The sequence below is a fragment of the Thalassophryne amazonica genome, chromosome 7, assembly GCF_902500255.1.
Source record: "Thalassophryne amazonica chromosome 7, fThaAma1.1, whole genome shotgun sequence".
Lineage (NCBI taxonomy): Eukaryota > Metazoa > Chordata > Actinopteri > Batrachoidiformes > Batrachoididae > Thalassophryne > Thalassophryne amazonica.
In genome coordinates, this window is record NC_047109.1 from 9,753,205 (window position 1) to 9,777,912 (window position 24,708).

General features: G+C 44.7%; 1 protein-coding gene across 1 annotated transcript in view; it reads left to right on the forward strand.

The window, feature by feature from the left end:
- The window catches only part of LOC117513612 (E3 ubiquitin-protein ligase UBR5-like), a 32,907-nt gene extending 19,165 nt beyond the window's left edge, over positions 1 to 13,742 (forward strand). The window contains exons 2-4 of the mRNA XM_034173830.1: positions 3,845 to 3,889; positions 3,973 to 4,054; positions 13,599 to 13,742. Of these exons, the coding sequence (XP_034029721.1) occupies positions 3,845 to 3,889; positions 3,973 to 4,054; positions 13,599 to 13,679 (208 nt within the window). The 3' untranslated portion in view covers positions 13,680 to 13,742. The remainder of the gene's footprint in view (positions 1 to 3,844; positions 3,890 to 3,972; positions 4,055 to 13,598) is intronic.
- Positions 13,743 to 24,708: the final 10,966 nt, after the last annotated feature.

Sequence of the window (24,708 nt, forward strand, 5' to 3'; positions counted from 1 at the left end):
GAAATGTTTGGAGGCTGATACCGATATTTGAGGCAGATAAATGCTTGAAGTAATAAGTATCAAAAAGGTGTCAAAATGTATTATAAATTTTAACACAACACTTTCTTTAAATGTTTTCCAGCATATGTTTAATTAACAGAACCTTTCTTCTTTCACACAAAAAGTGCAAGGAGCTATAAGTAACATTATTTTGAAGTTTAACAAATGAACAAATACATAAATACAGCCAACACAGCTCCAGTTTGCACACTGCTATATTCTTCTATGCCAGTTTGTGGGACAGCAGGCTTCAGCACTGCAACCAAACTTACATCACACATCATTGAACTCCCTCTGGTTGTACTAATTGTTGTGATTTTTTTTTTTATTCCAATAAATTTGAATAAAATCTCAAACTTTTTATTTATTGCCTGTAGTGCAACCAAGCTTCCACATCAATGAAGTCTCTTTGGTTGTAGTACAGCATTTAACAGGGATGAAAAATCTCCACTTTATAATAGATTTCCGCTTTTTTGCCAGTTGCCTGGGTCATTTTTGAGATCTGTGATCAGTAGGAAGCATTCACTGCTGAATTTAGTGTTTTTTATATTAGGCACCTTGGGTAGCTAATGGGCCCTCTGGGTTTTTGAGCTGTGGATGCATTCCTCATTCTCTTAGTTTTTTGGGGGGGGGGTGTGGGGGTATAATTTTGGGTTTCAGCTTTTTTTTTTTTTTTTCTCACCACTTTCATCCCTGATTTAAATGGGGAAAAATAAACTTTTATATAGTGTTGGATTTTTTTTATTGCAATAAATATGAATAAAATCTCTAACTTTTTATTTATAGCAACCAAACTCACATCACACACTTTGCTTGTAATGGGGGGTGGCTGGTGTTTGGTCAGTTGTAGTGTTTTGTCTGTATTACAATGCTTGGAAAGACGTGTCAATTGATTTTAAAATTGAATTGAAGTTATTGATTCCGGAAGGTCGAATCTTTAAATATCTTTCCAACTTTACTTAACTAACAACAGTAATATGATCATGACTACACGCCCCTTGGTAACTTCTCACCAACGAAATTGTGAAAACTCTCAATTTCTATTGAAATTTGCTAACTCTCCAACCATGTGAAGAAGGTGATGTATGTACACCAAGACATAATGCCAAATAGGGATGTGAATTGTACAACAACTCACGATTCAATTCGATTCCGATTCTTGGGGTGACTATTCGATTTAGAATCGATTTTTGATTCAAACAGCTCTGAGAAATAGTTATATTACTTAAAAATGTTTATGTTTAAGAAAATGCAGCTTTACAAGGTTAATCAAGTGATTCTAGATGTAAATTTACTTATCTGCTTTGCTCGTTCAGAGTTGACTGGCAGTTTAGCGAAGCGCTGGTCAGTCGTCGGCAGATACCGCTGCTCCGCTCCTTTTAGCTCTGGGTCAAAGCGTAGCTTGTGGGCTTGCGGAGTTGAAGTGTTTCCGAAGTACTTGACTTTCATTTTGCAGATTTTGCACACTGCATAAGTCATGTCAAGCTCCTTCATACGCAGCAAATAATAAAATCCAAAATGCTCTCAAACATTTGCCTTAAGCAAAGACGGTGCTGGCTGAATTAGCTCTTCGTCCACCATGCTAAGCTACAGTTCACGGATGTTTGAAGCACGCCGGACCCTCCCCTCATGGGGATGCTGTAGTACGGAAGCCGTTGCCTGGCAGCGAGTAAGTAAGAAAATGTTTTAAAAAAAAATGCTTTTTAAAAATCGATTCTTGGACATTTTGGATCGATTCAGAATCGTAATAAATAAGAATCGCGATTCGGACGTGGTTTTTCCATCGAGTGATTATCTGAGAAATTGTGGATGTGCCTGGACATGCCAGAACATGTCCCGTGAGGCTTCATCACGGCGTTGCTGTGCGCCATGCCGCACCGCGCGAAGCCTCCGCTCCTCTTTCCATGACAAAAACTCCTGTAACAGTGGAATGTGCCGTTCATTTCCAAACTGGACGCTGTGTTTTATCCGGAACGTCCTCTGACTAGCACAGGAATTGTGAAAAGACGTGGACATCAGCACTTTTTCGGCACATTGAGACAGACGTGCGGAGGAATTCCGCGCGTCGCGGCGGTGCCGCATGGCGCAAAGCAACACCGTGATGAAGCCTCAAAGTGAAATCTGCCGGAAAATGGCTGATGTCCAGCTCTTGTGATAACCAGAGAAATTGCTCACGACGGTCCCAGCTCCACACAACCATCCGTTTAGAAATGATGTGGTGTTTTCTGCCTCTCGATGGCGGCTCAGAGCGCGGCGCGCCGTGCGCCATTGTGGGGTCTCCTTAAAGCTGTAGTAACAGTCCTTATTCTCTGTGAAGCCCGTAAAATTTTCACAGAAAGCCAGATAAATTTTTCGAATGGTTTCCAGCTGCTTGTCTCTAACAGTTTCTGAAAAAATTCTGATGGGAAAAAAAGCCCAAATCATTCCGCCATTTCCTGGACCACTCCTCCCACAAGGCGTGCTCACAGGCGAATGACGCAACCGACAGGCGTGGAAAAACTCACGCATGCGCACGAAGGTTCAAGCTTGGCTGACGTAAAAACATGAATCAAATCCATATGGTTTTTGACAAAAAATAATAAGGTAGGATACTTTTCTAATAGACCTCGTATATGAGAGCAGAAATTAACGTGATGCACTAAAATGAACGAGGATAAAGAGTGTCAGTTAACTCGATGATCAGACTGTGTTCATGCACTTTACTCCACGAATAAACTTATGGGATAACTTAATATGAATCCCAAAGACTTGAACTAAAGCCGCACATTTGGCTCAAAGTTTGTCTCGTAAAAAAATAAAAAAAGGAATTTTGAGTTAGCGTGATTTTTTTCAGGACTTACCTCCAGGCTTTCCGGTGTCTCGGGTGAACTTTCCTCCGGTGGAAAACCGACTTCTACTCCAGTGTGCTCCTTGGAGAGGGTCGTCCTCCGATTATTCATCCATTAATTCATAAGTGAAGCTGGTTGGAGCTGCGCCGCTTCAGCTCGTTTTTAGCTCCTTGTAGAAAGCGCTCGTTGCTTCCCAGCCATTTTTAATTTGCTCCACTGACCTGCTGACTCCGGACACAAGTCTGTGCTGCCAACTTACGTCCATCAAGCTTTTCCACTTATTTTAAATTCTTTTAAAACGCTGAGGAGTGTTGTCTCTTGTAAAGTCCAGCTCTGTTTTTTTCTGTCGCCATTTCCGCGAATACAGAGCAGGAAGCGTTAACGTGGTGATGTGACGTAACAGACATGCGCAGTAAGGCTCCTCACAGGCGGACAATCCGACGTGCCGTTTACATGGAACGCGGTCGGGTTAAAAACAGGGTTACACCACCTCCTCTAACCCGATTGTAATTTTCGATCGAATTGGGCTATTCTAATCAGATAGAGCTGTTTACACGGCGTGATTTTGATCTGATTGTTCGATCTGGTTGTTCAATCAGATTACTTTTGGTCCATGTAACCGCAGCTAGTGTGAACTTAGCCCATCATGTCTGTATGCGTTAGTATTTGCTGTTGTGCTGACTTTTACGATGCATTAATTGAGTGTTTAAGAGACCTCATATTCAGGGCAAAAGTGATTTAGTAATTTTTGGTTTTACAGAGATTAACTTTTCAGAGTTTTCTGTGGAGCATGTGGGTGTGTCGCACAAAGTGCAGACTGCATCGTTGGGCATGTCTTACCGATAAGCAAGGAGTCTGAAACTTGTGATATTTAGCATTTCATGTTGGCTTATTTACCATATTTTTCGATGTTTTATATCTGTATTGTCTTGTAATGGCTTTTATTTGAATTGATTTGGGCTTCATCTTCTTGTTAGGCTCCGTGAAGTCTCAGAGAAGCTCAACAAATACAGCTACAACAGGTGAGCCTATGAACTATGATCAAACTGTTTGTAAAACCAAGAATTGTATTAATATTTGCACATTTATGCTTTATCTGTTCCAGCCATCCACACCTTAGTCTGCTGGAACAGGCCCCCCTGAAACAATGTGTTGTTGGTCCAAACTATGCTGGATTTCTTCTTGAGGTAATGCTCATTGATAACACTACCACCTTAGGGTTCACTTCTTTTTATTTCAGGATGCTGTCCCTGTGAACCAGAGCTTTGCCTCCCCCAATTTTTTGTGTGTCCCCTAAAAGAAATTTCAGGCCAGGTAGTACTCACTGGTGAGTGGGGGGATGAATCACGAGGTCCATTTTGTGGAAAAATGAGAGATGCTGAGAAATGCACAAGCTAAACTTAAGTGATATACTTATTATTTTTGAATTCTTACTATAGTCACACAAAGCTTCATCATTTGTTAAAGAATGAACATTTTGTTTTATCAATGCGTGCATATATCACATAAATGAGTCACTTGAGCGTAGTAAAAAAAAAAACAAACAAAAAAAAGCATCCCTTAGTTTTAGCATCAATAACCTCACTGCTGCTGCTGACAGTGTGTTTGAAAACAGTATGTTGTTAAAAGCACATTTGAATGTGTATTTGTCATTATCACATACTACAACAGAAATCTGCCCTATACTCGTAAACCAGCCCTCATGCGAAGATAAAATAGGGCTGATAAATCATACACTTGTCCACTCAATTTTGCTGGAAACTGTGGCAATGAAATCAGGGCGATACAAATCTTAAAACAGGGCGATACAAAAAAGACATTGAAAATTGAGAGTTACAAATGTAACTGAGGTTCTATGAATTCCAGATGACCACCAGAGGGTGGTGCTTAGCACCTGGATAACTCCATGTACGCAGCACAGAGAGGTTGAGAATATATACCAACAAAGTCACGCCATTGGATGTGACCTGGGTGACTTCACTAGTTGTCTTTATATACTAGACGTACCTAGCGCTCGTTTCTTTTCGGAATTAACTTGCAAGACTCTGAGCGACAAGCAACTCTGGTGGTCATCCGGAATTCATAGAACCTGTTACATTTGTAACTCTCATTCTACTCATTCTACTATTCTCTTCCTACTGACCGCCAGAGGTCGGTGCTTAGCACCTGGATGACTTAATACCAACAAGGTCACGAAGTGTCACACTAGCCTAACAGCAGTGGGGAGTGGAGGCAGACAACACCACCAAAGTCACCGCAGGAGGAGTGGCCACATTCAGTCTGTAATAGCGGGCGAAGGTACAAGACGAAGCCCACGTATCAGCAGCACAAATATCAGTCAAAGGAACACCTCTCAGTGCAGCCCAGGAAGTGGACATCCCTCTGGTGGAATGGCACGTAACTTTAGGAGGCTGAAGACCGCTGGACTTGTATACTTGTAAAATGGCATCCACGACCCAATGTGAAAGTCACTGCTTTGATACAGCACAGCCTTTTCTGTGATCACCGTAACAAACAAACAGGGCATCTGTTTTCTGAATCCCAGCAGTCACACCAATGTACTGCTTCAACATTCGGACAGGACACAGGGAACCTGAGACAGATAATCCTGGATCAGAATGCGGGGCATACACAGCCAAGGAAAATGCCTGGTTAACATGAAAGGTTGAAATTCTCTTCGGTAAAAAGGATGGATTAGGCCACAGCGTAACCCCAGATCCATCAGAATTCCATCGCAAACAGTTCTCAGCGACTGATAGGGCATGGAGCTCTCCCACTTGCTTGCCGAAGATACTGCAAGTAGAAAGGCAGTTTTCACTGACACCCACGTAAGATCAGCACTTTCAACTGGTTCGAAAGGAGATGAGCTTAAACCCTCCAGGACTAGTGGAAGGTCCCGTGAAGGTATGTGTGCAAGCCTCAGAGGCTGCAAACGTAGAGCACCTTTCAAAAAACGACACACAGATATGCGAACCCACTGACCGGCCGTCAACGTAGACGTGCCGGGCAGAGATTGCAGCAACATAAACCCTTAAAGTAGCAATAGAAAGTCCTTTCTCCAGCAGTTCTTGTAAATATTTGAGTAGAATAGGCACAGGGCAACGCTCTGTGTCTAACTTTTGGTTCTCACACCACTGGACAAACAGCTTCCATCTGTTGCCATACAAAGCTCTGGTAGAAGCAGCACGAGTTAAGGATAGTCTGTACAACAGCCTGGTCACAATAACCTAACAAGGAGTCCGACCCTTCAACAGCCACACATGCAATTGACGGCATTTTGGGTGAGGATGCCAAATCCTCCCCTGTAGCTGTGACAACAAATCCTTCCTCTCTGGGAGAGCCCAGGGTTCCCCCTTGAGGAGCTTGTAAATCACGGGAAACCAAATCCTCCCCGGCCAAAACGGAGCAACCAGCAGCACCTTGTGACTGCTCTGCTCTATCCTGTGCAGTGTCAGCTTTAGCAGTGGAGGAGGGGGAAGGCATACAGGAGGCAGTCCGGCCACGGGTGAGCCAGTGCATCCTGCCCCAGTGGGCTGTCTGGTTCCGAGAGGGAGTACCACCATGGGCAGTGTGTCGAAGTGCTTGAAGCGAAGAGGTCTACTTCCCGCTACTCCATACTTCTGCAAATCGTCTGGACAACAACTGGGTTCAGTCTCCACTCTCCCGGTGGTGGTTTCTGTCTGGAGAGTAAGTCTGCAGCACCATTCTGTATGCCGGGCAGATGAACTGCTCGGACACTTTGAAGGCGAGGCAACGCCCATAGGAGAAGCCTCCGAGCTTCTGCCAGTGAGTGAATGGATCTGGTGCCCCCCTGATGGTTTATGTGGTAGACTGTAGATGTGTTGTCCGACCAGACAAGAACATGTCTTCCTCTCAGGGCCGGCAGGAAATGCTTGAGGGCCAGTCGCACAGCACAAAGCTCCAGCACGTTTATGTGTTGAAGTGTCTCCTGAGGACTCCAGACACCCCTCACCATCCTGTGATTCCACACGGCTCCCCAACCTTTGAGTGACACATCTGTAACAACCACCTTTCGATGAGAAGGGATGGAGTCTAGAGGGACACCCTTGCAGATGAAGTCTGTGTTCCCCCAGGGTCTGAGGTGCAGAAGGCACTGGTTGGAGAGTCGTACAAGCCTGTGCTGATGCATCTTTAAATTGCGGCCTAGGTTGTTCATCCAAATCTGTGGGGGACGCAAGAACAGAAGTCCCAAAGGTACCACTAGCAACACTGCAGTCAGTTTACCCATCAACTGGAACAGCAAACCAAAAGACAGTGTCACAGTCCGTTGAACGTGTGAGACGAGATGAATTACTTTGCCCACTCTCTGCAGGTATGGCGATGCAGTCATAGTTAGGGAGTTGATGGCAATGCAGATGAAGGTTGTTTGTTGACTGGGAACAAGAGAACTCTTGGCAAAATTTACTGCGAGTCCTAACTGAGAGACATGGTTCAGTAGAAGAGCTGTATCATTGTGCGCCTGCTCCTGAGTCGGAGCACAGACAAGCCAATCGTCTAAGTAGGGTAGGATTCTTAATCAGAGATCTTGCAGGGGGACTAGTTCTGCAGCCATACATCTGGTAAATGTACGAGGGGCGAGAGAGAGGCCGAAAGGAAGCACCCTGAACTGGTATGCCTGTTCCTCGAAAGCAAAGTGGAGAAACTGCCTGTGACGAGGCGCCACTGGCACATGGAAATAGGCGTCCTTTAAGTCAGCGCTTGTGAACCAGTTTCCTGGTGTGACAGCTTGAAGGATGTCTACTGTGCGGAGCATGTGAAACTGCAGCACCTTGAGATAACGATTCGGACATAGGAGATTGAGGATAGGACAAACACTGCCATCCTTCTTTGGAACAAGGAAGTAGACTGAATAGAACCCTCTGAACTGTGAACTGGCTCTATGACTCCCTTCTCCAGGAATTCCAAAACCTCCTGTTGTAGGGCGGCAGACTTCACTGAGTCGGAAACAACGGTCATTCTCACTCCATTGAACTTTGGAGGACTACATCTGAACTGAATACTGTAACTCTCGAACAAGGTTGAAATTACCCATGGATCTTGAACTTGGGCCTCCCAGTACCTGAGATGAGTTGGTGAAAAACGGCTGGTGGCCAAACGTTGGCAGTCAGACCCGGCCACCTCTGCCTCGTGTCCCTGAGGTCCTCTGGGTGCGATTACTGGAAGCTCTGTGAAACCGTTCAGTTCTCGGGGGTCTGCCTGTAGGCTCCCGAAAGGCAGGCCACTGGGAGAGCTGGCTGTCAACTGCGACAGCACGTGCAGCTCTAGAAGTAGGCAGGAGCCTGGATGTAGAGTGAAAAGTTGTAGCACGTCTGACAGTCTGAGGCCTGGAAGTCCGGTGTTGGTCAACAAACTGTTGCCGAGATTTAATTTCAATTCAGTTTCAATTCAGTTTTCAATTGAAGGTCAGCAAAGTGTTGCTGAGATTTACTAGCCTCAACAGCACGCTCCAAAGTTTGTTGGGCCGCAGGTCCAAATACTTGGCCTGGAAGAACTGGCGGTGAACAGAGTGTACCTCTGCAGGATTCGGACAGAGGGGACTGTGCAAGCCACACCTGACGTCTAGTGATGGTAAGGGTTGACATCAGTCTGCTAAGCTCTCTAGGCATATAAGCAAAAGTTTGGAGTGAGGCATCACTAAGATTTTGAGTGGCATCATCAACCTCTGCCTCCCTCAAAGACTTTGAGAGGACAAGGGCTAAATGGGACAGTGAGTTGCCTACGCGACCAATGCGAGCATCTACGTCATAGCACTTGGTGAGGAGGTCATCACTGACCCTATGCTGAGGTCGTGGGCATCGGGCATGTGGCCGACCAGCATCAGCCGGAGCCACAACCAGGTTCGCAGTAATGCTGTCGATGGAGGGCATACGGTTCAGATCATACTGAGCCGAATTACACATAGAGCTAAGGGCTCTGCAGTCCTTTGATAGAGGGGTCGATTATTTGGGGTGTGCCCAACATCGGTGAGCTCCTCGAAGTATGGTTGCAAAGCTGGAACATTGAACTCAAGTTTCTGAGTGACTTTGAAAAAGGCACTTGAAGCAGGGGTTTTCGCAGGGGGGTTGTCTATCCCGAGCCTGGATGAAGCCAACTGAACAGCTTGCTGGACAAAGGATAGTCCCGGTCCGGTTTGCAGCAGGGACTATGCCTCAGAGGCGTGAGAGCCCACCAATGAATGGCTTGGAGAGAGACTTCTCTCATGCTGGTCCTCCACATAGTTGGTATCACTTATCATGTACAAGGAATCAGTCGCAGCAATAGATACGGCATCTTCTTCCTGCCCATCAGCCTCATTAGGGACAACAGGAACTGTTACAGCGTCCCTAGGCTGTAGATTCAGAAGTAAGGACTTAATCTGAGCAAACTCAGAAGTCAATGTTTCAACCTTTTCAGCCAAAGCATGGTCATGAGTAACCTTCTTAGCAGAAGAAGCCTCTGCATGTGGGCGTTTACGGCGCTTTGGTTCCTTCCTGTGGCTGGAGCCCAAAGTCCCACTGGGCATCCCACTTTCCAATGCCGCGAGTCTAGCAGACATCTATGCTAGTGGTATACTGGCACAATTAAGCCAGGCATTGTCAGTCAGGGCTTCCCTCAGGTGTCCGATCCAAGACACGAGGGGCAAAACATATGTCCATCTCCTGGGCTCAAAGGAGCCAAACGGGTACTACAGCCATGCAACAAAGTCCCTGACATCATTGTGAACTGCATGCAGATGGCTAACACAAGTCCTGATGGTTACAGAAAGCAATACAAAGCGTGAATCACACAGAGTGTAAGTAATAACACAAGACACGGAGCGTGAAGCACTCACAGCCACAGTCATAACACAAGGCACGGAGCGTGAATCACTCACAGCGTAAATGTAAAAGCACTCACAGCCACAGCCATAACACAAGGCACGGAGCGTGAAGCACTCACAGCCACAGCCATAACACAAGGCACGGGGCGTGAAGCACTCACAGCCACAGCCATAACACAAGGCACGGGGCGTGAATCACTCTCAGCCGAAACAGTACAAAACAGTTTAACCAGAGACAGGTCATAGCAATCGCTCCTAAATAACAGGAATCACCTACATCAATGACAACAGCAGCTGCTAGCGGAGCTGTTGAACTTAGTAAAATGGCTGCAGCGCAGACAAAAGTACTTCAAGGAGTGGAAAACATTCACGGCAAGCCCAACACAGTACACTATACTGGTTCTGATACACACACTACCGCGTAGTTAACAGGGTTAGCGACACAGCTAAACAAGTAGCCAGCCTTTGTTGAAACAACACAGCTAAAGGCTTTGCGGCTAGCAGCTAGTGAACTCACGACAGGCTAATCTGGAAAAATACAAAACGGTGAAGCCGTGTCTCGCAGCCTCTGGAGGACGTGTGCAGTCTACGTAGCTCCAAATGAAAGTGGTTTGCGAGGCTACAAGCGAGAGCGGCAATCATAGACAAATGTGTTCTCAACCTTTTCAGTATGCAAGAATGTAGAAAAAGAAAGGAGCGCTGGGTACGTCTGGTATATAAAGACAACCAGTGACATCATTCAGGTCACATCCGATGGTGTGACTTTGTTGGTATATATTGCCGACCTCTCTGTGCTGCACACATGTAGTTATCCAGGTGCTAAGCGGTCAGTAGAAATGAAATAAAAACCAGGTTTTGTATCGCCCCGCTTTTCATCCAATCAGGAGCCACCATTTCTCAGCCCCACCAATGACACACCCCCATTTTGTTTTACTCTGGTGACAAGTGCAGGATTCTGATACAGGATCCAGATCATTTCATTCAGCCAAGATGTCTGATCAAGGTGAGAGAGTTTTAGCCTCCCTAGCAGGGAGAATTCTACAACTTGAGTCTCGTACTGAAGCTGTGAGACATCAAGACGATGGTGAAGTGGACACTCATCCCTTTATAGAGAGACAAAAGAACAAGAACACCACCAGGAAAACGGAGAGTGACTGAATGGCTGAGTGGAACCAAGAGAGGGCTCCTTGTTCTTTCTCTGGTGGAACTTGACAAATGGAGTTGACGATAATTCTATGGTTCTTGTTCTTTATTTTTGTTATAACGTGATTTATTCATGTGCCCCTCCCTGAGCCTGGTTCTGCTGGAGGTTTCTTCCTGTTAAAAGGGAGTTTTTCCTTCCCACTGTCGCCAAGTGCTTGCTCACAGGGGGTCGTTTTGACCGTTAGGGTTTTTCCATAATTATTGTATGGCTTTGCCTTACAATATAAAGCGCCTTGGGACATCTGTTTGTTGTGATTTGGCGCTATATAAATAAAATTGATTTGATTTGATTTATTCGTGTGATTTATGTGTATCAGCCCTCGTCCTTTGAACTCGGGCTGAGACAGATACATCAGAGCGTGATACATAAAGACGTGATAAGGTATACATATCTCTTCAGTCATCACTGGCAGATCTCAAGATGTGTGTGCACCCACTATATTCTTGAAAGTTTGACTGCAGACCTCCTAGTGGCTGAACCATTTCAAACCAAATAGAAGCTGGCCCAAACTTGGCACACAGGCCACAAAATAACAGCTTGATTCAGCAGCTGTGCAGCAGATTACTTAACTACCTGCTGTCCAAACTGTCATGCACATCATTAGTTTTATACCTTTAAAAAAAACAAACAAAAAAAGAAGACGGAAGCTCTATGCTATGTTATTAGGAGTCAAAATTTGTCGAGCAAATGTCAGAATTTTATGTATACTGCCTTCTATTGAACACTCTGTCTGCTCATTTAGATGCTGGACCGCAGCTATTTAATGTCATTTTTAACATTGCGTTGCTGTCAGCTGACTTCTGATAAGATACAAAAATAATAAGTCAATTAACGGTGTGTCAAATCACTTCCAAAAACTGTTACACCGCAGTGTTAGTTAAAGCCGTAATCAAAGCACTGTAGATGCATGAAAATGATTGGCATACAGATTAATTCATATTTTTGTATTATTTAAATAAAAAATACATATCTAGCCTGGAGGGATTCTGCTCTGGCCACACGCCAGGCCTGTAATTCTGTAGGGTGAAAACACCGTTTTCCACCCACATTTTTGAGTCCATGAGAAGAACACAACATAAACTTTCATCAGTGTTTGCTTGAATATTGTCATAAAAACATTTAGGAAATGTTTAAAATCACAGATATGTTGTTTAAAATGACAAAATTGCATGAACATTAGCTGTGTGCCCGAGCACTGTTTGTATGTGACAGAGCAGACTCAAGCTCTGTGTGTTGAGATGCATATTATTTTAGTGACTGACATTTAGTCTGTTTTTGAAGTTATCCACATTTGTGTTTTCCCTGAGGGGAAATGGGCAACACGTAATCCTTAAATCAACCAACATGTGTGTTGGGTTGGGTATCGAGAACCGGTTCTTTTCACGTATCATTAAGAAATGATTCGATCCACTGATATCAGTAGCCTTTTTGCTTAACGATTCCCTTATCGGTCCTTCTGAGCGGCCGTTGTTTTTCAGGGTGTTTGTCGGGAAAATGATCATTCCTCTACTTTGATTACAGACCCTGCAGCGGGTCTGTAATCAACTGTTTCTGCAGCGCGACACCACTGTGAAGCGTGAATCAGTGAAACAATGCTTCGATCCACTGGCTCATGGTTCTTTGATTCACTGCTCTTCAGAAACGGCAAGTCCGCTTCTTAACCCCTCTCAAAGCCATTAAAATATCATGAGTCACTTTTGTGCATATTAAAGTCACTAACTGGGACTCTTGTCTTGTTGCAGTCAAGAAATGAGAATCGCCCTCCGTTTTGTTGGCACAGCTCCAAATGCTGCGCGGCTCTCTGCTGAGACAGTCTGGTCGGAATTAATAACTTCAAAATGAATTGCTGCTTTGAATAACATTACACTGCTTACAAACGTTGTAATACAGACAAGAAACTACAATCGACTAAAGTTTTTTTTTTTTTTTTCATCCCAAAATGAGACGTGCTGCGTTATAAATTACATCCTGATTTGCAGCACAGCCAGCTGCAAGAGCTCAGCTCAGATGTACTCGTATGGAAAGACATTTATGCCAATAATGTGTGAAAGGAAATGCTTTTGACAAAACTACAGATTTTGTTTATTTCTATTTATGTCCAGAGATCAAGGATCCACCATGTAGAGTTTATTATGTCCAAAGTTTAAGGATCCAGTGACCAATTTTATATTTATTTACTCTAAGACTCAATAAAATGTTGTTCATTTTCAATTCAATTTCAATTTAATTGTCTTATAAAGTGCCAAATCACAACAAAAGCCATCTCAAGGCGCCTCACATAGAACAGTTCGACATAAAAAAATTTAAATAAATAAATAAAAAAATTCAAATACATAATTAAAAACAGAAGTAAAAGAATAAAACAGATAAAAAATTTAAAGCTACTCATAAGAAAGAGAATGAAAATAGTCTTTCAGTCTTGACTTAAAAATGTCCATGGACTCTGACTGCCTCACGGTCGCAGGAAGACCGTTCCACAGAGCGGGTGCAGGATAAGAAAAAGCTCTTTAACCCTTTGACATAGAAAACCTGTAAAGCCTATTTTTAGTACACAAAAAATTCACAAGAGGTATCGATAAGGGAATCGATAAGGAATCGGATCGATAAGCGGAAGCATGTGGATCAGGATGAAGTGTTTTTTAAAAAAGCAAACGCTTTTTATTTGTCAGAAGTGTGAATTTACAAATCCTGGTTGCGTCTCTTGTAGGATGGCCGTGTGTGTAGAATCAGCTTTGCCGTCCAGCCTGATCGCCTGGAGCTCAGCAAACCAGATGGCAGCGATGGGTGAGAGACCTCTCTATCATGGGATCTGTCCCGGAAACTGTTTGCCCTTTGGCACAGAATTATAAGACAAATTGTTTGTGGGGATGGCTGAGACGTACTGAGCATGCTCCGGCTCACTGATGGTTGCTGTGATCTGAAATCCATTTGGCACTTGTGAAGTCCTAAAATAACACACTTCTTGCTCTAAAGATTTGTATGTATCCGCTGTGTGTGTGTGTGTGTGTGTGTGTGTGTGTGTGTGTGTGTGTGTGTGTGTGTGTGTGTGTGTGTGTGTGTGTGAGAGAGAGAGAGAGAGAGAGGGTTGTATTATGTCCTTGCATCTGAACGCTTGTTTAGACCATACTCTAATGGGCCAGTCACATGGCACACAATGATTCCTGAACGAAGGGAAATAAGTAAAAAAAAAAAAAAGTCACAATTGGTTGAGAAAAGGTGGACGAAAGAGCTTTATCACCGAATAGCCTGCAAAGCAAGAGCGCAAAAGGGATGAAAGAGGAACTAAACGAAACCAAATCTAACAATCTTGACGCTTTAAACGAAACACGCTTGGAGCCACAGCTGGAGCAGTGTGTCTGCATCTCTGCGTTCCAGGACTCGGCACTTGGACGGAGCTCATAGCGGTCGGTGGGACCACCTGCTCTGGTTCCTTGTCCAGAACAAAAGAGGGATCATCTCCATCATCAGAATCCTCACTGTCTGACGACAGGCTACATCTTGCTCATCTTGCTCCAATAAAAAAAAAAAAAAAAAACTCTGGTGTGTCGTGGTGACTGCTGTATCACTGTATTACGTTACTAAGCCATATATATTGATTTATAACAGCAAACTGTCTTTTTCTTTGTCTTTTGGCTGTTCCCGTTAGGGGTCGCCACAGCAGATCAATCGTTTCCATCTCACCCTGTCCTCTGTATCTTCCTCTGTCACACCAGCCACCTGCATGTCCTCTCTCAGCACATCCATGAACCTCCTCTTTGGTCTCCCTCTTCTCCTCCTGCCTGGTGGCTCCATCCTCAGCATCCTTCTCCCTATATACACTGGGTCCCTCCTCTGCACATGTCCAAACCATCTCAATCTCGCCTCTCTGACTTTGTCTCCAAACCGTCCCACCTGAGCTGTCCCTCTGATATGTTCATTCCTAATCTTGTCCATTCTTGTCACTCCCAAAGAGAATCTCAACATCTTCAGCTCTGCCACCTCCAGCTCTGCCTCCTGTCTTTTTGTTAGTGCCACTGTCTCTAAACCATACAACATAGCTGGTCTCACTACTGTTTTGTAAACTTTCCCCTTCACCCTTGCTGATATTCTTCGGTCACAAATCACTCCTGCCACCTTTCTCCACCCACTCCACCCTGCCTGCACTCTCTTCTTCACCTCTCTACCACACTCTCCATTACTTTGAACAGTTGACCCCAAATATTTAAACTCATCTACTTTCACTCCTTGTAACTGCACTGTTCCACTGGGCTCCCTCTCATTCACACACATGTACTCAGTCTTGCTTCTACTGACTTTCATTCCCCTTCTCTCCAAAGCATATCTCCACTTCTCCAGACTAGACTCAACTTGCTCTCTACTCTCACTACAGATCACAATGTCATCTGCAAACATCATACTCCATGGGGACTCCTGTCTGATCTCATCCGTCAACCTGTCCATCACCACTGCAAACAAGAAAGGACTCAGAGCTGATCCTTGGTGTAATCCCACCTCCACCTTGAATGAGTCTGTCATTCCGACTGCGCATCTCACCGCTGTCACACTATTCTTGTACATGTCCTGCACTACCCTAACATACTTCTCTGCCACTCCAGACTTCCTCATACAATACCACAACTCTTCTCTTGGCACCCTATCATAAGCTTTTTCTAAGTCCACAAACACACAATGTAACTCTTTCTGTCCTTCTGTGTACTTTTCCAACAGTATTCTCAGAGCAAACATTGCATCTGTAGTGCTCTTTCTTGGCATGAAACCATATTGCTGCTCACAGATCTTCACCTGTTTTCTAAGCCTAGCTTCTACTACTCTTTCCCATAACTTCATGCTGTGGCTGATCAGCTTTATGCCTCTGTAGTTACTGCAGCTCTGCACATCACCCTTGTTCTTGAAAATAGGAACCAGCACACTTCGTCTCCACTCCTCAGGCATGCTCTCACTTTCCAAGATTTTATTAAACAATCTGGTTAGAAACTCTACTGCCATCTATCCTAGACATTTCCATGCCTCCACTGGAATGTCATCTGGACTGACTGCCTTTCCACTCTTTATCCTCTTCATAGCAGCCCTCACTTCTTCCTTGCTAATCTCTTGTACTTCCTGATTTACTCTCACCACATCATCCAGCCTTTTCTCTCGCTCATTTTCTTTATTCATCAACTCTGCAAAATATTCCCTCCACCTTCTCAGCACACACTCCTCACTTGTCAGCACATTACCATGTGCATCTTTTACCACCCTAACCTGCTGCACATCCTTTCCAGCTCTGTCCCTTTGTCTGGCCAATCGGTACAAGTCCTTTTCTCCTTCCTTACTATTCAACTTCTTGTACACCTCGCAATATGCCTTTTCCTTTGCTTTTGCCACTTCTCTTTTCGCCTTACGCCGCATCTCCTTGTACTCCTGTCTACTTTCTTCATCTCTCCGACTATCCCAAAACTTTTTCGCCAACCTCTTTCTCCTTATGCTTTCCTGGACCTCTTCATTCCGCCACCAAGTCTCCTTGTCTTCCTTCCACTGTCCAGATGTCATACCCAGTACTGTCCTAGCTGTCTCTCTCACCACATCTGCAGTACTTTTCCAGTTGTCCAAAATTGCTTCCCCTCCAACCAGTGCTTCTCTAACCTGCTCGCTAAATTTCCCACAACAGTCTTCCTCCTTCAGCCATTTCCATCCTTTTTGCAAAATCAACTACCATCTGTCCTTCCCCATTCCTATCCTTGATACCATATCTACCCATTACTTCCTCATCACCTCTGTTCCCTTCACCAACATGCCCATTGAAGTCTGCTCCTATCACTACACTCTCCACCACCTCATCTAACACACTCCAGAAATCTTCTTTCTCCTTCATCTCACAACCAACCTGTGGGGCATATGCACTGATGATATTCATCATCACCCCTTCAGTTTCCAACTTCACACTCATCACCCTGTCAGACACTCGCTTAACCTCCAACACACTTTTACCATAATCTTCCTTTAAAATGACCCCAACACCATTTCTCTTCCTGTCCTCACCATGGTACAACAACTTGTGCCCACCGCCGATGCTCCTGCTCTTACTTCCCTTCCACTTGGTCTCTTGCACACACAATATGTCTGCCTTTCTCCTCTCCATCATATCAGCCAGCTCTCTCCCTTTACCAGTCATACTACCAACATTCAAAGTCCCCACTCTCATTTCCACCCTTCTAGTTTTCTTCTTCTCCCGCTGTTCGTGGCAACGTCTTCTTCGTCGTCTTCGCCCAGCAGTAGCCCAATTTCCACCGGCACCCTGTTGGGCAATAGCACCGGTGGCGGACGTTGTTAACCCGGGCCGCGACCGATCCGGTATGGGAATTCGATTCTGAGTCTGCATAGTTCGGTTGGCTTGTTTTACACCGGATGCCCATCCTGACGCAACCCTCCTCATTTATCCGGGCTTGGGACCGGCATTCAGAATGTACTGGCTGCACACCCCATGTGGCTGAGTTAACAGCAAACTGTCAAAGGAGGGAATAAATGTAACTGTAAAGATGATTGAATATATCAGAGCAGTAAACTGATCAGTCCGTATGAACTCCGCACATCGACTCCTCGTGCAGTTATTCCACCTGCCACTGATCCGCAACGTAAATTCTGCCTTCCAGATCAGCTCTTTATATAATCATCTACCTGTTACCACATGTACATAAGGGCTGGATTGTCATTCCTGCACTCATATTGTTATATTTAATAAAAAATAATAAGCGCATGCAGGAGCTGCTGCTGTCACTGACTGTCAGAAATTACCCAACGTTTTTGTTGTTTCAAATTCTGCAATTGCTTGTGGCAGAATAAATAAATGTATCCACACAAAAGATTAATTCTGGCCTATATAAGGTGCCTGAGCCCAATGAAGCTGACCCCCCCACCCAGATTTAAAAATCCAAGCAAGCAGGCTGAGTTTGCCCTATAATTTCCAACGGTACATGAATGCAGCGTCAGCAGCAGCGCTCACAAACCGGCTTCTGCCCTGTGTGAAAACATTCAGCTGGTTGTACGAAGTCAAACTAAATGCTAATGACAGCAAAACAAAATACTGATGCAATGAGGTTTTCATTGCCCTTTGTTCAAATTTTTCAACAGTTTAAAAATCCTGACGAAACGTCAGCTGCTGGAACGAAGCTGGGCGAAGCTTAAACCATGCCAATGAAAGTCAACGAAAGTCCAGATTTTTTGTTTTGTGTCGCCTTCGTTGCCCTTCGTTAAGTGCCGTGTGACTAGGCCACAAGACCATACTCTGAACACATTTGGAGACCTGATTAAAGGTCCACTGAGCTATATAAAAATAAGTTTAGTTGATTTAACTTTTCTGCATAACTAAAGTGGGATGTGAAGCGATAGCTTTTTTTTAAATGTAATGTCTAACCTCGGGCATTACTGGGTCTGTTTGGAGTTCTAGCTTTAAAATCAGGTCAGTAAAGCCATGGTCACAACCCGCCGTACTTGCACGTGCGTGCAGTCTACTTGCAAAAACGTGGGCTAAATTTGGAGATTCGTACGTCGTAAGTACTGTCTCAGTACAAATTTAGGAGCACGCAGACACACGCAGACATGCCGTAGAGGTTTTAGTGCATGCAGAACGTTCGCTGCGGTCAGGCTGCGGATTCACCAGCAGTACAGATGACGCACGCTGTGAGTACTGCCTCAGCACAGATTCAAAGCAGCACATTTTCATTCAATTACTATTGAATTAACCAAATCCGTACGTAGGAAGTACGGATTACGGCACTCACCACATACTTTGGAGGCCGACAGACTTGCATGCACAACGCAGCTTCTCACTTGAACTTGGACTTTATTTCCAAACGTCAGCAACACACACTCCACAGCTTCAGTCTGTTAACTAGCTGTAACTTTTCGAGGCAAGTAAACACTCGTACAACTGACCGCTGCAGGCTGGACATGCTCATGCATCGCTGACTCCGAAAAACACCTGCCGCTCCGGTACCGCTCATAAAAAGAAAAGCCGACCCCACACACACACACACACACACACATTGCTTTATTGTCAACTCTTTATCGTTACACTCCTAGAGACGTGCGTTGAACGTACTCCCTCCCTCCTCTTGCTACTGCCTCCTTACGTTTTCACAAAAACGTAGTGGCTGTGGCATCCGCAGAAAACGTACGGCGAAAAAAAAAAATGAACAGTGGGTTGTGACCGGGGCTTTAGGATGAGGGAAGTGAAAAATATGAAAATAATTACAGACCTTGTGGTTAGTGCTTTAATCCCTACAGATACCAAACCTGGTATTTGGACACTTTCCAAGTTAACGGTTTGTCGATTACCACAGTCAGCTTGATTTTAACCGTTGACTCCTCTTAATTTAAAAGAAATAAATGCTGATGTGAAGCCATATTTTGTAGATCTACAGGCCCTTCAAATAATATTAAGGTTAATAAACGTTTTGACAATGAGTCCTATGAGGCTTTATTTTATTTTTTATTATTTATTTAGTCAGTCGTTTGGTTTTGTTGATTCTGTAGTGTCAGTCTTTTCAAACGGAATTGTTATTTCTTTGTTGGGCAGTTCAACGTTGCTAAAGTTGTCTGTTGCCGTGCTAATGCTTCATCTGTGTGTTTTGTGTTTCATGGCTATGCAGTTTTTTTACTTGTGTGCAGTCTTGTGTCTGTCTCTTTTTAAAATTGTAGGCTTTCTGTATGACCAGAACATTTTATTTGAGAGATTGATTAGTTGTAGTTGTTGAGGTTCTGTCAGCAGAACATCCAACATTGATTTCATAGTTTTTTCCTGAATGTGACTTATTGTGCTAATAATTTCAGTGGACAAGAAATATTCTAGGGCTGATTCTCCAGTGGCTAAAGTTCTATGTTTTTGTAGCCCGTAACAGCCCGTAACAGAACTTGTCTTTTATAGGACTCTAATCCGTTGTCTCTTTTACATGAATGTCCTTCCTTCTCTGTTGAGGGGCCAAGGCTGGGGCTCGACTGATATTTGATTTCTTTCACCACTTTGTTTGCTAATGCAGCAGCACATTATTTAGCTGAAATGGTTAGTTGATCCGAGAATGGGGCAGTGAAAGCTATCGGACCTTTCAAATTTCACAAAACTGAGATAATTTAGTTTGTACCGAAATCCAAGCATTATAATGTAGGTTTAGTTTTAGTAACATGTTGCAAAATTACCGCTCATTTTAATGAAGAGGACATATTTATCTGGGTGGAAATTGCATAGTTAGTATTGTCTTTTCCTTATTCACTGTCATGCAGACTAACTGCAGGAGGAAGCGTGTGCGCATGCGTGAGGTTTTGATATTGCCTGTTTATTGTAAATCACTTCCAAATCTATCAAATGTTGGTCATAGATCCATTGAAATTCTAAATTGTTTCCAGACAGCATGAATTTTTATCATATTGGCTATATCATATTATGAATTCCTTATGTAAATGCTAAGGAATAAAATTATAATGGTCCCAAAGAAAATTCTTTGTATGACTTAAATCTTTAAAAAAAAAAATAATCCAGTGGCATTATAACTTTAACTCAGATGCTCAGATCAGGTTTTATGCTGTTGATTCCGATACCGATCAGCCATGAGTGCCGATCACTGATACCGGTCACATGGATTGGCTGTAAATTTTTTTGATTTAGTTATGAGTGCTACAGGCTACATCATCTCGAAAAAAAGGAACCATAAAATAACCTTCATTTAGACCAGTGGTTTTCAATCTGTGAAGGGGGAAGGGCGCCAGAGTTCTTCAGAGGGGGCACAAGTGATGGGCATCATGAACCGGTTCTTTTCGAGAATAATTAAGAAATGATTCGATCCACCGGCTCAATAGCTTTTTGTGCTTAACGATTCCCTTATCGGTCCTTCAGAATGGCCGTTGTTTTTGAGGGTGTTTTATCGGGAAAATGATCATTTCTTTACGTTGATTGCAGACCCTGCAGCGGGTCTGTAATCAGCCGCTTCTGTAACGGCTCCGCTTTGAAGATTGAAACAACGCAACAGTGCTCCGATCCACTGCTTCATTGGTTCATTGCTTCACTGCTTTTCAGAAGCGACAAGTCCGCTTCTTAACCCCTCTCAAAGCCATTTAAAAATGTCAGTCATGAGTCACTTTTGTGTGCATTACACTCACTAACTGGGACTCTTGCCTTGTTGCGAGCAAGAAACGAGAATCGTCCTCAGTTCCGTTCGCACAGCTCCAAACACTGCGCCACTCTGTGCTGAGACAGAGTCCGATCGGAATTAATAACTTCAAAGCAAATCACCGGTTAACTCAAATGACACCTCTTTCCAAACATTGTAACACAGACAACAGACTAAAGCGTTTTTTCCTCCCAAAATGAGATGTCCTGCATTCTTTATGAATTACATTGATTTTTATTCAAGAAATTTTTACAAAAAGAATAAAGAAAAGTGAAAACATGGCAAATTGAAATTAGATACATTGACAAAAATTAAGATTAATCAGCAAGATGAAATAAACATAACCCAATAAATTCTGAGGGGGGGTCACTCTCCCACACTTTGAAAACCCCTGATTTAGACAAAAACATGTTTTTATTCACTTCAAGTGAAAACATACAAAAACCTTGCAGACACAATGCGGCAACTATTGAGTCCAAAGGACAACTGAAAACACCTAAATTTACCTGCTATCAGTAACACAATCTTTAGGAAGTCCCTTCGGCTGCTCCCTTGTTTGCACTTGGGGTCGCCACAGCAAATCCAAGGTGGATCTGCATGTTTGAATTGGCACAAGTTTTACGCCGGATGCCCTTCCTGACGCAACTCCACATTACATGATCAGTAACACAATCTTTAACAGGTTGAAATCATTAAGGTTCTCAAACAGTGCAGAAAGTCAAATAAAAGGCAGTATATCTCACAACATTACATGAATGAAATAATGTCAAGTAAAAAGGGATATATTCAAAGTCAAATTATAAGGTACTAAATCAAAAATACCTTTGGAGGGCATGGCTAATGTTTTGTGCATGAGCAAACTCTGTTGTGCATTGTCAAAGAAAAAACAAGTCTTTACCTTTCTTTCTTTATGTCCTGGTAGCACGTATCGGGGCTCCAAGTGAGAGCACAGTTGGCAGAACCCGGTGTGTTCCACCACTGAGAAAAGCTGGTCATCTAACCAGATGAATTCAATGATTTTTTTTTTTTTAAAGTTATTTGCTTAGCCTTCTGACTGTTGTGCTCATATGGGCAAGTGTTGCTAAGTGTTGGCTGCGTTAGCTGGCATCTGACTGTTGCTGCTCCGGCTGTCTTCTTTTCATTCTCTTCCATGAGCCTCAAAAACTCACCATACTCAGCATACTCATCCAAGTGTTTCTTCTTTAAATCCATCCATCCATCCATTTTCTTCCGCTTTATCCGGAGTCGGGTCGCGGGGACAGCAGCTCAAGCAAAGCCGCCCAGACCTCCCGATCCACACACACCTCCCCCAGCTCCTCCGGGGGAACCCCAAGACGTTCCCAAGCCAGCCAAGAGATGTAGTCCCTCCAGCGTGTCCTGGGTCTTCCCCGGGGCCTCCTCCCAACGGGACGTGCCCGGAACACCTCTCCAGCGAGGCGTCCAGGGGGCATCCGGAAAAGATGCCCGAGCCACCTCAACTGACTCCTTTCGACGTGGAGGAGCAGCGGCTCGACTCCAAGCTTCTCCCGAGTGACCGAGCTCCTCACCTTATCTCTAAGGGAGCGCCCAGCCACCCTGCGGAGGAAACTCATCTCGGCCGCTTGTACTCGCGATCTCGTTCTTTCGGTCATGAGTCAAATCTCGTGACCATAGATGAGGATCGGAACGTGGATCGATCGGTAAATCGAGAGCTTTGCCCCCCTACTCAGCTCTCTCTTCACCACGACGGTCCGATACAGTGACCGCATCACTGCAGATGCTGCACCGATCCGTCTATCGATCTCACTCTCCATCTGTCCCTCACTCGTGAACAAGACCCCGAGATACTTAAACTCCTCCACTTGAGGCAAGGACACTCCACCGACCTGAAGACCTTTTTCCGATCGAGAACCATGGCATCGGATTTGGAAGTGCTGATTTTCATCCCGGACGCTTCACACTCGGCTGCAAACCGCCCCAGTGCATGCTGAAGGTCCTGATTTGACGAAGCCAACAGAACTACATCGTCCGCAAACAGCAGAGACGAGATTCTGTGGTTCCCAAACCAGACCCCCTCTACACCCTGGCTGCGCCTAGAAATTCTGTCCATAAAAATAATGAACAGAACCGGTGACAAAGTGCAGCGCTGGCGGAGGCCAACGTGCACTGGAAACAGGTTTGACTTACTACCGGCAATGCGAACCAAGCTCCTGCTGCGGTCGTACAAGGACCGGATAGCCCTTAACAAAAGACTCTGGACCCCGTACTCCCGGAGCACTCCCTACAGGGTGCCCCGAGGGACACGGTCGATCCACAAAACACATGTGGACTGGTTGGGCGAACTCCCATGAACCCTCGAGCATCCGATGGAGCGTGTAGAGCTGGTCCAGTGTGCCGCGACCAGGACGAAAACCACACTGCTCCTCCTGAATCCGAGGTTCGACCATTGGTCGAATTCTCCTCTCCAGTACCCTGGAATAGACCTTACCTGGGAGGCTGAGGAGTGTGATCCCCCTATAGTTGGAACACACCCTCCGGTCCCCCTTCTTATACAGAGGGACCACCACCCCAGTCTGCCAATACAGCGGCACTGTCCCCGATCGCCACGCGATGTTGCAGAGGCGTGTCAGCCAAGACAGTCCCACAGCATCCAGAGACTTAAGGTACTCAGGACGGATTTCATCCACCCCAGGAGCCTTGCCACCGAGGAGCTTTCTAACCACCTCGGTGACTTCGGCCTGGGTAATGGATGAGTCCGCCTCTGAGTCCCCAGTCTCTGCTTCCTCTTTGGAAGACGTGACGATGGGATTCAGGAGATTCTCGAAGTACTCCTTCCACCGCCCGACAACATCCCCAGTCAGGGTCAACAGCTCCCCACCCTCACCGTAAACAGTGCTGGTGGAGAGCTGCTTCCGCCTCCTGAGGTGTCTGACGGTTTGCCAGAATCTCTTTGAGGCCGACCGATAGTCCTCCTCCATGGCCTCCCCGAACTCCTTCCAGACCTGAAATTTTGCCTCTGCGACCGTACGGGCTGCGGCATGCTTGGCCTGCCGGTACCTGTCAGCTGCATCCGGGGTCCCACCTACCAACAAAGATAAGTAGGACTCCTTCTTCAGCTTCCCCCACAAGATATTTTTTCTTTGTGTTGCAGGATGCAAACTTTTCATCGCTGTCACAGACCCTACAAAAGTTGGGGTTTGCTGCCGTGCGCCTGTGCAGTGTCAAGGAAACAGGGCGGGGGGCACTACACTGCACACAGGCTGCAAAGTATGAGCTACAGTCGATCTGTTTTTGTGATCGGTAATGAAAGGCCTTCGACATACACCGATCACATAATTTTTCACCAAAATCCACCGATAATGATCGGTGGCCGATCGATCGCAGCACCACTAGCTCTAGTGTTACCAGCCATGTTTGTTGGCAGAGTTACATACAGTGGGAAAATAAGTATTTGATCCCCTGTCAGTTTTGCAGGTTTTCCCACCTACAAAGAATGGAGAGGTCTGTAATTTTTATCGTAGGTACACTTCAACTGTGAGAGACAGAATCTTAAAAAAAAAATCCTGAAAATCACATTGTATGATTTTTAAATAATTAATTTGCATTTTATTGCATAAAATAAGTATTTGACCCCCTAGAAAAACAGCTTAACAATTTGTACAGAAACATTTGTCTGCCATTACAGAGGTCAGACGT